This window comes from Entelurus aequoreus, linkage group LG04 (assembly GCF_033978785.1).
Source record: "Entelurus aequoreus isolate RoL-2023_Sb linkage group LG04, RoL_Eaeq_v1.1, whole genome shotgun sequence".
In the NCBI taxonomy this organism is placed as follows: Eukaryota; Metazoa; Chordata; class Actinopteri; order Syngnathiformes; family Syngnathidae; genus Entelurus; species Entelurus aequoreus.
The window spans coordinates 53674323-53692980 of record NC_084734.1 but is presented as its reverse complement, the minus strand read 5'-3'; the positions used below and the strand labels follow the sequence as shown (position 1 = coordinate 53692980).

Genomic DNA, 18658 nt, shown 5'->3' with positions numbered 1-18658 from the left:
TAAATAAATTCTTCGCTGAAAGCTGCACTTAAAAGTTAGTTATCAAGCGTCTTACTCAGACTTTCAGCGAAGTGTAGGACTGAATCTTAAGTGTCACACTCAGAGCTGAATTACGACATTACTATGTGCCGTAAACGGAATTTTAGGTGACGTCATTTCTGTGTCCATAGAAATGACCAATCACGGAAGGGAATCCCTTGTCTAAGAATAAAGAAATATCTTAGAAATATTTAAGTGGACAATGGGAGTGTATATTTTGACAATAAACTACAAAATAATACAAAACAAACAATATTGGCAATGAATCAAAAATAAATGTTTCCTTTTTGTTGCACCTTTCCTGCTTCCTGCTCCCAGACCGTAACAAAGAGGCAGGGGAGACACTTCTCCAGGATGTATGCTCGGGGCAACACCCTTCACTTTACCCGGCAGTGGGTCTCCACAGCGGACGACTTTAGAGTGAATGATGAGTCCGGCGATTAGTTGCCAATCTTGCTTTATTGATTGCTTGCACACAGCCAATCCAACACAAAACAAACTAGTCCCCGCTCGCACTCACAATACCGCTCCCTCTCTTCTCTCGCCCACACACTCACTGACGTCACTCACCTCACATGCTGTAACCTAGCGTATGTGTGTGCCACACACATACATTTTCTTTCCAATTCATTAATTAGGCAACTAATTTGAAACTGGTGTGGGTGGCTCTATATATACTAGTCCACTGCAGCCACATGCAGAAATCAACAAGGAATCGAAAATTATTAAATCTGTGACAAAAATAATACCTGCTCTGTCTAAACGATACCGTTTGATCAGCTGCTCGTCATCAAACAAAGATGAACGTTCGCGCACGTCTCTCGCCTCAGTGCCATCCCCTGCTGGCAACTCCTAACCACTTAGGACACCTCTGAAGGTCTCTTAAATATCGTGGAGAGTAGGAGTGATTCTTAGACTTAAGAACGTTGATAAAAAGCTTTTATTCTTAAGTTTGAGAGTAGGACTAAATTTCGCAAATTTTCAGGACTTAAGTGTAAAATGGCACTCTAAGAAGCTTGATAAGTACAGCTCCAGAAATATTAATAACAGAAAGAAACCACCCTTTTGTGCGAATGAGTATGAATGAGTGTAATGGGGGAGGGAGGTTTTTGGGGTTGGTGCACTAATTGTAAGTGTATCTTGTGTTTTTTATGTTGATTTAATTTTAAAAAAAATAAAAATTAAAGCTTTTTTTTTTATTTCTTGTGCGGCCCGGTACCAATCGATCCACGGACCGGTACCGGGCCGCGGCCCTCTGGTTGGGGACCACTGATCTAACCCACCATTCACAAGATTTAGGAGCAGCATAAAATTAAAGGCCTACTGAAACCCAGTACTACCGACCACGCAGTCTGATAGTTTATATATCAATGATGAAATCTTAACATTGCAACACATGCCAATACGGCCGGGTTAACTTATAAAGTGCAATTTTAAATTTCCCGGGAAACTTCCGGTTGAGAACGTCTAGATATGATGACGTTTGCGCGTGACGTCAATGGTTGAAGCGGAAGTATTCGGACACTTTGTATCCCAATACAAACAGCTCTGTTTTCATCGCAAAATTCCACAGTATTCTGGACATCTGTTTTGGTGAATCTTTTGCAATTTGTTTAATGAACAATGGAGACTGCAAAGAAGAAAGCTGTAGGTGGGATCGGTGTATTAGCGGCTGGCTGCAGCAACACAACCAGGAGGACTTTGACTTGGATAGCAGACGCGCTATCCGACGCCAGCCGCATCGATGATCGGGTGAAGTCCTTCGTCGCGCCGTCGATCGCTGGAACGCAGGTGAGCACGGGTGTTGATGAGCAGATAAGGGCTGGCGTAGGTGGATAGCTAATGTTTTTAGCATAGCTCTGTGAGGTCCCGTAGCTAAGTTAGCTTCAATGGCGGCATTAGCAACAGCATTGTTAAGCTTCACCAGGCTGGGAAGCATTAACCGTGTAGTTACAGGTCCATGGTTTAATAGTATTGTTGATCTTCTGTCTATCCTTCCAGTCAGGGGCTTATTTCTTTTGTTTCTATCTGCAGTTAAGCTATCACGTTAGCTCCGTAGCTAAAGTGCTTCACCGATGTATTGTCGTGGAGATAAAAGTCACTGTGAATGTCCATTTCGCGTTCTCGACTCTCATTTTCAAGAGGATATAGTATCCGAGGTGGTTTAAAATACAAATCCGTGATCCACAATAGAAAAAGGAGAAAGTGTGGAATCCAATGAGCCAGCTTGTACCTAAGTTACGGTCAGAGCGAAAAAAGAAAGTCCTGCACTGCACTCTAGGCCTTCACTCTCACGTTCCTCATCCATGAATCTTTCATCCTCGCTCAAATTAATGGGGTAATCGTCGCTTTTTCGGTCCGAATCGCTCTTGCTGCAGGTGTAAACAATGGGGAAATGTGAGGAGCCCTTCAACCTGCGACGTCACGCTACTTCCGGACAGGCAAGGCTTTTTTTATCAGAGACCAAAAGATGCGAACTTTATCGTCGATGTTCTCTACTAAATCCTTTCAGCAAAAATATGGCAATATCGCGAAATGATCAAGTATGACACATAGAATGGATCTGCTATCCCCGTTTAAATAAAAAAAATTCATTTCAGTAGGCCTTTAAACCACTTCCATAATTTTAAACATAATATATACGTAACTGAGAAGTTGCAAAAGGGAAAGAATGGGAACCATTTATACATACTACACTTGAATGTGAGTGTGAATGTTGTCTGTGTTGGCCCTGTGATGAGGTGGCGACTTGTCCAGTGTGTACCCCGCCTACCGCAGTTGAGATAGGCTCCAGCACCCCCCGCGACCCCGAAAGGGACAAGCGGTAGAAAATGGATGGATGGAGGGAACCATTTACCTCTTTGCTGTCTGCGGGTCCCAGAGCCAAGTCATACAAGCTGTTTGGGGCCACATTCCCAACACCATCGAGCAGTTTGGGATTAGTGATCGCCTTCACACTCAGCTTTCTAAACAAGAGAATACAGTAATTAATATTATTTACAAACATCACTCATAGTATTAGCTTGGGCGACACGTCGCTAATTCAACCGTATTTTCAGGTCAAGATAACAGGAAAATATTTAAGAGTGGGGTACACAACAATAAATGAGTCTTTGACTATCTGTGTTGGCCCTGTGATGAGATGGCGACTTGTCCAGGGTGTACCCCGCCTTCCGCCCGAATGCAGCTGAGATAGGCTCCAGCACCCCCCGCGACCCCAAAAGGGACAAGCGGTAGAAAATGGATGGATGGATTTATTATTACTTAAGGTTGTGGTTTACCATAAAAAAAGGTTCAATTCGGTTAGAAGTTATAACTTACTTTTGAACTCCTCATTTCGCATAAAGCAAAAAGGCCAACAGACTCACCTTATCTCTTCGGCGGAGTACATGCCAAACGACATGCCTTCCAATCGCCGCCATGGCACATCTTTACTAAATAACATTTTGAATGCTTAAATCCTGACTTTATCCTGTTAACTCATGTTCAAACATGACGAGCTCTTTCACGCCACATGCAGCTACTCCGAACCACGTGGGAACTATAGACACTCCAAGTTAGAGGAGGACTTGAACATATATAATTTGGATTATAGACATAAAAATATCGGTATTTGGCAATACATTTACACAAAAGAAGAGTAAATGTACACTGTATAGTTAATAGAAGACTATACTTAACGCTATACCGTAAACATTAGCATTGTATTCTTAAATAAAACTGGAACCCCCCCTACTCGTCCGCATGGTTTCTCCCACCCAGAAGCCCTTGGTGTTCATCCAAAATGGCGGCGTCCAGGATGCATGTATGGCACAAATTACACAAAAAATGCAGAGTTTTACTCACCAATCTTGAACTGCTGCGGGGTAAAAGGTAAGATGAATTGCATATGTATACTTTCACAAGCCGTACACGAGGTTATTCGCTGTTGTTCGCTCCACAAGTCTGTCATTTAGGGTAAGCATCATTTGACAGCAGGGAGGTCATCAAGACCACTGCCAGCATATCTTCCAAAGACAGAACTCTCCTTGAAACTATTTTAATCTTCAACTGGCTTCTTTCTTTCTTTTTAAAGGACTTTTGTTGGGATTTCAGCTGTGCGCCTACAAGCTGTTGATGCTACTAAAAGTACGTTGAGAGGAGGGTTGGGATTACAATGTAACACATACAATACAATATAGTTCAGCATACAATAATATTGTGAGAAGTAAGACAAATATGTTTTTTTATAATCTGTCATAAAAATATTATTTATTATTTATTTAAACATTTAAATTATTAAGGTTCTTTTGCAGGTGGAACAGCATGTACAGAGCAGATTGTCATCCCCAGAAAGAAAGTATGGTGTGTATCTGTAATCTCTGTTTTACAAAGAAAAAAAATACTTTCTTATCATAAATCTTCTAAAACAACATCATATCTTACTTTGAAGGAGCAAAGAGGCAGTGTTGGAGACTTTGGCTTCCACTGTCCGCAGGGTGAGGTCCCTTCCTACTCCATCTTTTACATATTTTGATCAAGTTGTATTAAAAAAAAAAAAAAAAAGTATTTAGGCTAGCTAGCGGTTAGCGTGTTGGCTACTTCTCCAAGAAATGAGCAGTATCTTAGGCTCCGTTGACATTGGACACCAAATCAGATTTTTTCTCTTAAGTTACACAGATCAGATATTTTTTGCCTGTCTAAATGCACCAAAGTGCTTAAAATTGTGATATTTTTGCATCAGATTTGGGCCAATCCGTTTGGAATCTGAACTTTTCGAATTTTCAAATTGATATGGAAACAATAAAAATTGTTATTTAAGATATAACCTATCATTTCAAATGGGAAAATTCCCAAACAAATTGAAAGTAGCAAAAGTTGTACCAATTTATAAGACTGGAGACAAATACCAATTTACAAATTTTAGACCTGTTTCTTTACTTCCAAAATGTTATACAATTTATTTTTAAAAACTGTTTAACAATACATTAGACAAAGTTCATATACAAATATAGAACACTTGCTGAGAACTAATATGGATACGGAGCTAATATTTTAATATCCATGGCTTCAATCGAGTGTACCCCGCCTTCTGCCCGATTGTTGCTGAGATAGGCTCCAGCACCCCCGCGACCTCGAAAGGGATAAGCGGTAGAAAATGGATGGATGGATGGCTTTAATCGAAATAAAAGAAGAGATTACCAATGCAATAGATGGTAGCGGCAGTGTTTATAGATTTGACTAAAGGCATTTGACACAATTAATCATAATATCTTAATAAAAACAATAACAAAATAGAATAACAAAATAAATGAACAATTAAAGAGATGGTTTGACAAAAACAAACTAACCATTAATCTCAATAAAACTAAAATAATGCTATTCGGCAACAGTAGAAGAGACAGTCAAACACAAATACAAATAGACGGAGTAGACATTGAAAGAGTAAATGAAATCAAATTTTTAGGTGTATTAATTGATGATAAAATGAACTGGAACTCTCATATAAAATGATGTAACATAAGGTGGCAAGAAATATGAATCAAGCAAAATATGTATTGGACAGAAAATCACTTCATATTCTCTACTGCTCGCTAGTGTTACCACATCAGAGTTATTGTGTAGAAATATGGGGAAATAACTACAAATGTACGCTTCAGTCATTAACAGTGTTACAAAAGGGGTCAGTTTGATTAATGTTGGATATAGAAAACATCCTAACCTTTTACTTATTGAATTAAACTACTGAAATTCAACAACAAAGTCATATTGCAAACAGCCCAAAAATGCACAAAGTAAACTATAACCTGCTACCCAAGAATGTACAACAATTCTTCTCCAAAAAAGAAGAGAAATATAACCTCAGAGAAAAAATTTACTTAAAACATGTGTTTGCACGTACACCACTTAAGAGCTTTAGAATATCAATAGGTGGAATTAAATTATGAAATAGATTAAGTAATCAAACTATGTACTAAAATATGATCCAGTTTAAGAAACTGCTAAAACAAAGTGTTTTCAAAGTACAAAGAAGAAGAATCATGCTTTTTCAGGGCATTCAATCGATCGCAACTGGACTGTTTGGTTTGTCTCATGAGACGTTTTCCCTCTCATCCAAGTAGGCTTCATCAGTTCATTCTCATCGACTTAAATTGGTCAGATCTTGTCTTATCCCAAATTTACACTGAATGCGGAAACGGCCGGCACACACGCATCGGCGGACTCTTTCTGTTTTTTATTCAAGTCAATGTGTCAATTTCTACCACCCACGGAACATCACCGACATGGCGGACGCTGCAACAAATCCTTTTTTTTTTGGATAAAATCTGCTATTGTTGGAGAAGAAATCGTGCACAAACACAAAATAAAGTACCGGTATCTGGCTTACTTTCAAAATAAAATACCGGGACTCCGTCTTCAAGTCATATCTTATTTTAAACTTTGAAAGGTCCTCATTGGTGGCGACGCCATGAAGTCAACTTGTCAATTTGCAATTCTCTTCTTCCTCCTCCTGCAGTTTTCCATCATTTGCCTACTTCTTCTACACAACTGCCACGGCCCTAACCCGCTAATCTTTGTACTCAATGTTTTCTTGTATCCTAGCGACTCCCTCGTTCATTTACGAAATCCGGTCTACTTCATTTGTTTTCACTCTATCAAACTGCGCTTGCAAGTGACGTCGAGGCCACATTGGGGCCTGTTGGTGTTTATACTGGAGTCTGAAAAGGATCACATTTTACCTGTAAACTCAATGGTCAAAAAAAAAAAAAACCGATTTAGAAAAAATCTGATTTGGTCCACTCAAAATGTGGCAATCAATCACAGTTTTACAATTTGTAATATTTGAGCCTGTAATACTGTGGAATTGTACTGTTTTTTATCATTATAACAGTAATCGCTACATCCCTTTTGGTAAGTAAACTTCTAAATATTGACTAACTAAATATTGATTAACTTATTTTTTCTACCAGGATCCTACAGCGTATCCCTACCAGTTCCAGGATGATCCCTACCTTTCGCCCAAGAATGTTGCTGAGTTTGTACGAAACATTTCCACTCTTTATGGCCGTATTTACACTTGTTTTGTCACTTGAATGTTCTGATTTCAGAACATGACTATACCACAAAGATCTTTGGTACTGACATAAAGAACTAACTGTCTCTTCTCTATTTTTGCAGAATTTATACTCTCTCTCTCAGGAGTCTGGTAAATCTGCAGCTAAATACTTCATCAACAGTTTCCCGAAGTTTTTCACCAAAGATTTTGCTGAACCACATATACCTGTAAGAAACACCCACCTATTACCGAATAGATGTAGTAAATGGAGAGCAGTGACATGCAAGGAAGTTCACTGATTCCCTTGAAATTCAGATTTAAATGTACCCCTTCAGGCGCAGCAGAGTACACGCCACCTCTCCTAATGACTTTTAATTGCAGTTTATTGTCCCATCAGCAAGAATAATGATGGCACACACTTACATTAAAGCAGTGCTTCTCAAATATTTTTTGTTAAGTCCCCCCTTGGAAGAAATAAGTATTTAAGTACCCCCCCCACTCTCCACTGTTATAATTGTTATAACTATACCTCTGCGTGACATTGTAAGCTTATTTACATTGAAGGAAACAACACACTGGCCTTTCCTTGTCTCTTACAGTGAAGCCAAGTGCTACATACGCTTGATCATATTCTGGTACGGCAAAAAAAGCATGTTCTCCGAGGTCACACGCCCCCCCTCTCACGCACCCCCGGCCTACCCCACTATTTGAGAAGGACTGCATTCAAAACATTATTTACTGCCTTCCTTGATCGCACGTCACTGCTAAGGAGAATATTTTGACTGATGCCAAGCTTTTAGTATTTTTGTTTAAAGATCATTTTGTTGTGTGTGTGTTAAGTGTCTGATGCCAGATACTATAGCACTGCACCTTGACGAGGTGAGCGAAGCGGCGCTGAAAGAAAGGATTAGCTTGAGAAAAGTCAAGGATGCTGTTGACATGTACGATCAACTCCTACAAGCCGGTGAGCACCTGCCTGCATGATAGCCTCACCTCATGATGTGTATCTTCAATAATGTTAGTCGGAAAATGTCACAGTCACCATTCTGTCTTGCAGGGACATCCGTGTCCATGGAGACGACCCATGACCTCTTGGACCTGATCTGTCTTTTTTGTGACAAAGACCCTGTCGAGGAGGAGGGGACACAGACAGAATACAATGTGAGTCACTGCAGATTGAATGCAGTTATTTAATTTTAATATAAAAATGTCATACTTCCGATATGATATCAATATTGGAGCCTTGAATATTGGCCGATACTGATATCAATCCTATGCGATATTTACACAAATCATAGTACATACTTTTATTTTGTAGTGTAACTTTATGACAGACTTTTTTGAATTAAAATGGTGGGGGTGTTGGCGACACCAACTGGCCACAATAATTAGGTTAAGCTCCATCCATCCATCCATTTTCTACCGCTTGTCCCTCTCGATGACGCGGGGGTGACTGGAGCCTATCCCAGCTGCATTCGCTCATGACAGTAAATTGAATAATACAGACACGTTTGTGACTGGATACTTTATAATAAGCTTCTGCCTTGGATACTTGTTATGTGTAAGTAATATGCAACTATGATTATTTGACTGTTTTAGACTGCAATATTGTTAATTTAAGGATGCTTATTACATGTGTATAGCTGTTGCATAGCTGCTAGCTCCTAGTAGCCTATAGCCTACAATGATTACTTTTTGGTAAATTACTTAATTAAAATACAAGAAAATAACAACATTGTGTGCTTATTTAGATGTTAACTGGCTGTCCAGCTTCGCACACGTAAATACACTGCAGGACTGCTTGTATCAGAGCTTATATCGAAGGTTTTATATGAAAGCTGATATCATCCCACGCTTGTGTTTTTTTTGCTTATATCAGACTGATGTAAATATCGGATTAGGACACCCCTAGTAAATACAATATGAAACTACAGCAGAGTCCTGCCTATCTTGGAACATAACCCGTGGGAATAGGATAGGATAGCCTTTAATTTATCCCACAATGGGGAAATTATGTGGTTGGATTTTTACATACAGTAACAAAAGTAAAACGTAATGAAAAACAAAAAATTAGTAATATATACAATATATTGTGCACTAACGACTGCACTACATACGGAGAAATAGTATAACAAAAACACTATCTGAATACCAATTTTGCACACCAAGGAGAAATAACCAAATCACAGTAATGGATCTACTATTGCTTACATTCCGACATATGACTTATTCCCAAAAGTGAAAACTAGTGGTGGTCAACCAAGCTAAGATGGCTGTTGTACAGCAAGCAGCATGCAAACTGAGTACAAAAGAGGCTTGAATTTTCCTGCAAAAAGCGGATACGTGCAAAATATCCAACTATGCAATGGAATAAATCCCTATACTTTATCAAAAAAATATTTGTCGAGTGATATCAAGGATTATACATCGGTCGCCTTCCCGTACATAGCGAACTATTGTGCTCCAGATGCCATTCTACACGACAAAACTGATGGAAACATGGAAAATCATGGAGGTCCACAACTTCTTTGTGTGTGACTGGGTCAAGGAAATTGGTATCAAGACTTAATATGCATCGTTTTTGCTCTGGTACTTTTTTACTTTCTTTTATTTAGACTCGCCGAGTTGGTGCTTTTCGAAACACTCTTAGAAAACGTGTTTAAGTAACACAAATAATACCAAGATAATACTTGAATGGGAAACATCTAGGGCTGCAACAAGTAATCGATTAAAATCGATTACCAAAATAGTTGGCGATTAATTTAGTCATCGATTCGTTGGAACTATGCTATGCGCATGCGCGGAGGCTTTTTAAAAAAATATTATTAATTTTTTAAAATTTTTGGGTTATTTATTTTTTGTTTTGTTTTGTTTTGTTTTATAAACCTTTATTTATAAACTGCAACATTTACAAACAGCTGAGAAACAATAATCAAAATAAGTACAACAACAGTACAAAACAGCGTACGTCTCATGAGGTGGCGTAAACTAGCCAATGATGTGTCATGTGCAGCTCACGTGACGACGGCGTCTCCTTTGCTGGAAAAATTCGAAAAATGGCGCAGGAAAACACTACCGATAGTTTAGCGGAGAAACATCTTGAGGTTATTGCTTCAATGGAGAAAAGTGTACGACCTAAGTCGTCAAAAGTGTGGGAACACTTCACTTTAAAGACTTCAAAGAAGACCGTTTCCTGCAAAATGGCACGGAAGTACAACATTGCTTCAGGAGCACCTGAAGAAGAAACATGTTGGAGCCATGGAACTCACAGTACGTAACTTTTTAAGTCCATAGTGGCAACAAGCATTCATGAGTTCATCTTTTTTGTAAGTAACTAACGTTATGCCTTTGTTGCAACGCGGGGCTGATAATAGTGTTTCTCCGGCACATTTGACTCCGTTTTGAGAGAGAAAACGCACGGTTACCAATTTGGAAATAAACGTAACGGACAGAAATATCTCAGGTTGGTTTCATAATGGATCAATGTAGCCGGGCCGATAAAGCTATATAAATATATTTAGATTTGAGTGACGCTTTAGTATAACTAAACGTTATGAAGGTGCTGGAATATTTCATGCTATTATTCAGAGGCAGCCTAAAATGAATCCTTTATTATTCACAACAGAAACGTGTACAATATCTGATTCAGTTCTGATGAGTTAAATTTCTGTGTTATTATTGGTGTATGCTGCACCCCCAATGTCCACAACATGGTGCCAGTATGCTGGGTTTTTTCAATAAAATACTGTAAAGGATAGAAATGTAGTTTGTCTCTTTTATCCGATTATTAATCGATTAATCGAAGCCATAATCGACAGATTAATCGATTATCAAATTAATCGTTAGTTGCAGCCCTAGAAACATCCATCCATTAATTTACTACCGCTTGTCCGTCTCAGGGTCATGGGGCTGGCTGGTGCCTATCCCAGCTGCGGAAGGCTGGGTACACCCTGGACAAGTCAGCACCTCATCGCAGGGCCAACACAGATAGACGGACAACATTCACACTCAGATTCAATAAACACTAAAAGTATATCAAACAAACATTTAACGAAGTGATCACTGCAAACTCATACATTCCCTAGTACTGGAGTGTGAGTTGCAAGCTTTTCTCGTTGTTTCGTAAAATCTTGCACTCTTTCTCCCTTTTTGATTACCTCACAAGGAACTCTGAAGAAACGTTTATCCTTTTCGCAATTTGAACGATTCGTACAGTCGAAAACAAATCAAGCAAAGGGCATTTTTTCAGAAAACGCTAAATGGTGTCTCGTAGCCATTGAGAACAGAGCTAGTGATGGGACCAAATGTGCCGAGGCTTCGAGGCGTGTGCCGAGTAATGGAGTGGGCGTTGCCGCTAAATGCTTCATTTAGGGGAGAAGCCGGAAATGATGACGTGTGAAGCCTTGTTGCCAAGTTGTTCCACGTGACTGTTTCGGGAAGCGGTTCAGATTTGCCGGAAGATTCGACAACTCATAAACCGCCCAAGCTCCATTGAAAATGTGAGCTTTTGAGACTTGTGGTCAGTTTGGAATATGGATAGAAAATGAAAGTAGTTTTTTTTAAATGCAGCTAGAATCAAAAGACGACGACAAACTGCATCCAATTGGCAAACCTGATGTCCATTTAATACACATTAAATCACCACCCTGTTTTAATGACGTTATCAGAACCTTGGTAGCACAACGGGTCGCGCATTCGTCTTTTATTCTACAAGACGTGGGTTCGATTCTTGGCAACGTCAGTTCTTAAATGTGCTTATCACTGGAAACATTACATTTGTTAAAGTAAATCATTCTGTATTTATTATTTTTTAACCAGCTACCAGAAATCAATAGCTGGATAACTGAGAGGTTTTGTCAAAAAAAAAAAAAAAAGAATCGCCTAAAACCAAAAATAAAAATGAACTAAATCTCTTCTGTTCTTACATTAATGTCCAGGTTACATGATATTGTCATCTTCCTCTTAATTGCCATTTCCTCAAGGTGACAGAAAAACATTATACAACCTGCCCTATCATATGATTCTACCATGTTGGCATAATACAAACACACAATATATATACATGTATAACACATAAAACACATGTTATTATACATTGTTGATTTACTTAGCAAAACCATTTAGTCATTTATTGTGATTCATTGTTATTTCCAAGAGCCATAATAGACAAAACATTTCAATGCATCACAGATTATGTGTTAAATATGCAGCTGTTTGTAATTATACATTTGACCAGCAGGTAGAGTCTTGTGCCTTAGCATGCATTGAAGCTTTGAGATATTCTTAAACCAATTGGCTTAAGTGGTTCGATGCCTCATGAGGCTTCATCTGAGTGGTTAGAGTGTCCGCCCTGAGATCGGTAGGTTGGAGTTCAAATCCCAGCCGAGTCATACCAAAGACTATATGAATGGGACCCATTACCTCCCTGCTTGGCACTCAGCATCAAGGGTTGGAATTGGGGGTTAAATCACCAAAATGATTCCCGGGCGCGGCGCCGCTGCTGCCCACTGCTCCCCAAGGGGATGGGTCAAATGCAGAGGACAAATTTCACCACACCTAGTGTGTGTGTGACAATCATTGGTACTTTAACTTTAACTTTAACTTAACTTAACCATAGGCGCCGATCCCGTGGGTGCTTCGGGGCCCGAGCACCCACAGATAATGCCGAGCATCCACGTGGGATTGATGGGATATTCTTTCTCACCACCCAGCAAAACCGCACATGCTCAGAAAAGTAGCGTCAGATTTACCGCCCGTCCGATTAGCCACTGGCAGAAATGTAGATCAGCGCCTATGCATCTGACCATCACTAAACATGCCCATTAAACACGCATATTTAATGGACGGTACGTGAGCCGGACATAACATCAGTAAAATCCAAGCAATACACAGGAGTAATGAATCTGGCATTACTTAAATACCCTATATCAACAGTGACATCAAGAGGACAGACTGGATATTGCTTGCTGTTGAAATGTCCTACAAACTTTTTCCTGTCAAGCGTCTCCTTTTCCCACTGAAAGATCAAATCAAATTTGATATTAACAGACTTGCAAGATGGCTTTTTCACTGTCACTAGCCTAAAACAAATATATTGGATGGTTGTGTTCAGGAGGCTATGAAGTCGGGGTTGGAGGTGAGGAAGAAGAGAGGGAGGTTTCATCAGTCGTCAGAATTCCCAAAGCTGATCTGGAGAGACCAGAACAACGCGGAGAGAATATTCAACATGTTGCCAGAGAAAGACACCCGATGTTACTCTGCTCTCATCAGAGGCATGGTAAAGGTAAAGTTAGTATAATATTTTATTTTTCTTATTTGGATTGGCCAATTGCTGCAAAGACTGGCCCAGCTGTGTATGTAGAGGATATAAAGAGTGATTGTTTTGATGCATTCATTAAAATGTGCGTCTCCACAGCATGGAGCCTATACCAAGGCCTTCAGCATGTACACAGACCTGCTTAACAACCGACTGACAGGTGAGTCACTAAAGATTTTGGAGTGTGTCTGTGAAAATTGTGTCAGTTCAGTTAAAAATAAAAATATGAAGTCATGAGAGGCTTCTGTGTGGGCCAGTTAACAGAATGTCCTCATGCAAATGTAAATTATTGTAATTAAAAACTTAGCTTTTGGAAAACTGACTTAAAGGGGTTATATTATGATTTTTTTTTTCTCCTACATTTAAAACACTTCCTTGTGGTCCACATCTGAATTTGAATTTGTAATCTTACTCTTGATTTTAATCGTATTCAATATTTGTTCTAACCTATTTGCAGTTTAACAGAATAAACCTTGTCAAATAAGAAAGCATGTGTTTATGGAGGTTAATTTGTACCGGTATCTTTATTACGAAAGCTTTTTTTGACACTGAATTTATGTTACTGAATTTTTTGCATTCGAATTTTGTGTACTGAATTTTTTACATCAAATTTTGCTGACAATTTAATTGGGAAAAAATCGATGTTTTAAAATTTAGTGTAAAAAATCAATTTTAAAATTCAGGGGGGAAAAAACTTTGTTTAAAAATTCAGTAAAAAATTCTATGTAAAATGTTTTTTAAAAAATCAGAGTAAAAAAATGTGGTGCTTTTAAAGGCATGACTCACTTCCAGTAAATGAAGACTGTCTCGATCTTCGATCCTGTCTCAGAACCAGCCAATGAAGTGTCGGGTTTGAAGTCACGTGACACGGGGTCTTGCAAAACAACATAAAAAAGCAGTTAACTGGGCTACCTTGGCATAATACAACATAATTAACATTTCAATGAGGCCCACTGGATATTTTTAAACTATAAAAAAGACTCCAAAGGTTAAAATCTGCACTTTTGAGTGGCATACAAAGTTGTGCTTCATGCAGACGAGGCACGAACAGAGTGTGGCAATGTGGGCTTGTTTTTTATGGAGCAACAAGTGTTGGACGGACATAGAATTCTAAAGTAAAGTTCTCCAGAACAGTGATATATTGAATATGTGGATGTTTTTTACCCTTGGCGTTTGTGTTTCACTGTATTTGTTGCATCTTTGTTTCTCCTGCTCGATTATAAAACATGTCGATCAAGGAGGTGGTCTGCAGTAGAGGAGCAACGTTCATATATTTTCATTATTCAGTGTTTTAGTGATCATAGTTAAAATGTAAATCCCACATTATGTATTTTCATGTACATTCTGAGTGTCCTTTCAGTAAAAACTAAAAAGACCATCTCAATGGTGTGGCGATGTTAGGAGAGTGGCCCTGCCAGCAACCTGAGGGTTCCTGGTTCGATCCGCAGCTTCTACCAACCTAGTCACGTCCGTTGTGTCAAGACCCTTGCTCCTGATGGGTCGTGGTTAGCGCCTTGCATGGCAGCTCCTGCCATCAGTGTGTGAAGGTGTGTGAATGGGTGAATGTGGTAATAGTGTCAAAGCGCTTTGAGTACCTTGAAGGTAGAAAAGCGCGATACAAGTACAACCCATTTACTCAAAAACAGAATTAATAAATGTATTTATTTTTTTACAGAATTATATGACAGCTAGAATGTACATAAAAATATAGAATGTGGGATTTAAAATTTAACCATTAAAAATAAAACTCTGAATATTGGGACTATATGAATGTTGCTCCTCTACTTCCCAGACCACCTCCTTGATCGACATCTTTTATATTCGAGCGAGGGCAAAAATGATGGCGAAAAATATCGACAAAAGGATAAAAAACATCCACCCTTTAGATATAAAATCACAGTTTTACAGAACTTTGTTGTAGAAAGTTTTACATCGAGGTCTTAGGCTTGTTGCTGCCCAGCCCAGCTTCTTAACTCCTCGGTAACCTCAGCCTCAGAAATAGGAGAGCGCACCACAGAGTCCCCAGGCACTGCTTCCCCATTGTAAGACATGTGAGTGGGGATTGAGGAGGTCTTCGAAGGTCTTCATTCCACTGATCCACAACATCCCCAGTTGACATCAGCAGCACACCGTCCCCACTATACACGGTTCCACAGTGCACTGCTTCCCCTTCTGAGGCGGCGGATGGTGATCTAGAATAGTTTCAAAGTCGTCCGGAAGTCGTTCTCCATGGCCTCTCCAAACTCCTCCCATGTCCGAGTTTTTGCCTCTGCAATCGCCAAAGCTGCACACCGCTTGGCCTGTCGGTAACTGTCTCCTGCCTCTGGGGTCCCATGAGCCAAAAGTACCTGATAGGACTCTTTCTTCAGCTTGACGGCATCCCTTACCGCTGGTGACACAATCGGGTTCTGGGATTACCGCCACGGCAGGCACCGATCACCTTGCGGCCACAGTTCAGATCTGCTGCCTCGACAATATAGGCACGGAACACGGTCCACTCGGACTCAATGTCCAGTGCTTCCCTCATGACATGTTCAAAGTTCTTCTGGTCGTGTCAATTGAAACTCTCTGACGGGAGACTCTGCTAAACGTGCCCAGCAGACCCTCACAATGCATTTGGGCCTACCAAGTCTTTCTGGCATCCTCACCCACCATCGGAGCCGACTCTCCACCAGGTGGTGATTGGTTGAAAGCTTTGCCCTTCTCTTTACCTGAGCGTCCAAAACATGAGACCGCAAATCCGATGATGCAACAACAATCAATCAAGAATCAAATGATTCTCTGGACACAGGACATGAAGGGAAGTAAGTTTTGATGTTGGACACAGGACATGAAGGGACGCAAGACTTGATGCTAATAAAAATAGTCAATGCAAATGGATAGATGGATGGGCATAGAAAGAGTAAGCATAGAACACAAAGCAGACCTGGAAAGAGTAATAAGATAACTAAAAGAAGATCAAAGAAAAGCAACAACAGAATACAAAGAAGATCTGATAAGTCTGCAGGAAAATATAGAAAGTCTGCAAATTCAGAATAACATAAAGGACTTTCAGGAAATGTGTCAAGAAATGAGGATTCTTCAAAAATAAGTTATTGCAGTGAAACGAGACAACATGCTGAGGAATATCATAGATGAACTGGATCAGGATAAACGAATTAATGATATAATCGTGACAGGGCACCGAATTAAACCAAAATCCTAAGCGAAAGCTGTGAATAATGGAGGAGAACCAGATGACACGGATGTTGTCTCAGCAGAACAGCAAGTGGTCAACTTTCAGTAATTAAAGGAAATTTAAATCGACATTAATACCATCGAAACATGCATCCCACTGAATGGAAGAAACAACAACGCCACTCCAGTCATCCTTGTGAAATTTGTTTACAGAAAATCTAAAATGGTACTGCTGAAACAGGGAAAGAAGCTGAAGGGAACAAAGGTGTACATGAATGAGCATCTCACAAAACGTAATGCTGAAATCGCCAAAAAAGGACGCGACTTGAGAAAGCAGGGGAAAATTTAGGGAAAAATTTAGGGAACTTGGAGCGCCAAGTGTATAATCTACATCAAACTGAGTGGAGGTCAGGAAGCAAGAGTACTTGTTGTCCTTGACATCAAAGACTTGGACAAATATTAAAATTGACAGTTTCCCCTACGACGATGATAATGGAGTCTGACGGAAAACTAACACCTAAATTCAATACAAACAATATTATGTTCCAAGGGACCACTAAACAAGAAGACCCAGATTCAGAAGCGCATCCACCTACAATTATACAGATTATTAAAACAACATCAAAGATTGTTGAATAAGAAAATATGGAACTTAAAAACTTCTGCAACAAAGACCATAAAAACCAGGATTTGGACAATGATACAGATCTAGATACCGTTTTTTTCTCCCACATCAGTAATAATTGTTTTTAATATACAGATGAACGATATAACAGCAACATTAAATGTGATAACAAATTGTCAATCATTCATTTTAATAGCAGAAATGTGTACGCAAATTATAACATCAAGCACTTTTTGGAACAATTCAATAAACCCTTCAAAGGGATCGCTGTCACAGAAACATGTATCGATTAAAAAATAATAGATTTTGATCTAGAAGTTTATTGAACTAACATACATCAACAGAACCAACAAAAACGTAAGAGTAGCTCTCTTCTACTGTACTTTTTTCATAAAATCTTGCACTCTTCCGCCATTCTTGTTTACCTCTTAAGGAACTCTGAATAAACGTTGATGTTTTTTGCGATTTAAATGGTTCGTACAGCCGAAAACAACACAAGCATTGGGCATTTTTCTTTGAGAAAAGCTAAATGGTGCCTAGTTCCCATTGAAAGCAGATGCTGGCTTGACCACCACATGTATTAAATGGGTCGGACGTGAGCCAGACGTGAGATCATTTGGAATCCAAGTTGGTTTTGCATAATAGGTCCCCTTAAAGCAGGGGTCGGCAACCTTTACCACTCAAAGAGCCATTTTGACCCGTTTCACAAATTAAAGAAAACAATGGGAGCCACAAAACTCTTTTGAAATTTAAAAATGAAATAACACTGCATACAAAGTTTTTTTTTTTTTTTTGCTTTGTGCTATTTATAAACCAGGGGTCTCAGACACGCGGCCCGCACCTTAATATGAAAATGTAATGTTAGTGCGGCAAGGGAGTTTTATATGAATGCCGCTTGACAGCGTCATACTTGCCAACCCTCCCGATTTTTCCGGGAGACTCCCGCATTTCAGGGCAACTATTCTCTCGAATGTCTGCTGATTTTCACCCAAACAACAATAATAAGGGCGCGCCGTGATGGCACTGCCTTTTGCGCCCTCTACAACCTGTACATGCAGCGTGTGTCAGCCCAGTTACATGTTATATGAGGCTTCTGCAGACACATGAGTGACTGCAAGACATACTTGGTCAACAGCCATACAGGTCACACTGAGGGTGACCGTATAAACAACTTTAACACTCTTACTAATATGCGCCACACTGTGAACCCACACCAAACAAGAATGACAAACACATTTCGGGAGAACATCCACACCGTAACACAACATAAGCACAACAGAACAAATACCCAGAATCCCATGCATCCCTAACTCGTCCGGGCTACATTATACACCCCTGCTAACCCCCTCCCCCCCAGAGTCGTGGCCACTGTGAAATTCCTGCCCTGCTTACAACACGCAGGGACAATTAAAATAAAAACATGTGATTGTAGATGTAATTTATCACCATATTAATATACAGGGGT

General features: G+C 39.6%; 2 protein-coding genes across 2 annotated transcripts in view; one reads left to right on the top strand and one right to left on the bottom strand.

The window, feature by feature from the left end:
* Nucleotides 1–3716, bottom strand: part of polr1a (RNA polymerase I subunit A) — a 73854-nt gene extending 70138 nt beyond the window's left edge. The window contains exons 1-2 of the mRNA XM_062045305.1: nucleotides 3408–3716; nucleotides 2897–3005 (exon numbers count right to left, since the gene is read on the bottom strand). Of these exons, the coding sequence (XP_061901289.1) occupies nucleotides 2897–3005; nucleotides 3408–3484 (186 nt within the window). The 5' untranslated portion in view covers nucleotides 3485–3716. The remainder of the gene's footprint in view (nucleotides 1–2896; nucleotides 3006–3407) is intronic.
* A 52-nt stretch (nucleotides 3717–3768) lies between these two features.
* The window catches only part of ptcd3 (pentatricopeptide repeat domain 3), a 38097-nt gene continuing 23207 nt past the window's right edge, over nucleotides 3769–18658 (top strand). Inside the window, exons 1-10 of the mRNA XM_062045306.1 lie at nucleotides 3769–3912; nucleotides 4115–4167; nucleotides 4335–4383; nucleotides 4472–4517; nucleotides 6990–7058; nucleotides 7198–7302; nucleotides 7916–8039; nucleotides 8133–8236; nucleotides 13188–13358; nucleotides 13491–13551. Coding sequence (XP_061901290.1) covers nucleotides 3824–3912; nucleotides 4115–4167; nucleotides 4335–4383; nucleotides 4472–4517; nucleotides 6990–7058; nucleotides 7198–7302; nucleotides 7916–8039; nucleotides 8133–8236; nucleotides 13188–13358; nucleotides 13491–13551 — 871 coding nt within the window. The 5' untranslated portion in view covers nucleotides 3769–3823. The remainder of the gene's footprint in view (nucleotides 3913–4114; nucleotides 4168–4334; nucleotides 4384–4471; nucleotides 4518–6989; nucleotides 7059–7197; nucleotides 7303–7915; nucleotides 8040–8132; nucleotides 8237–13187; nucleotides 13359–13490; nucleotides 13552–18658) is intronic.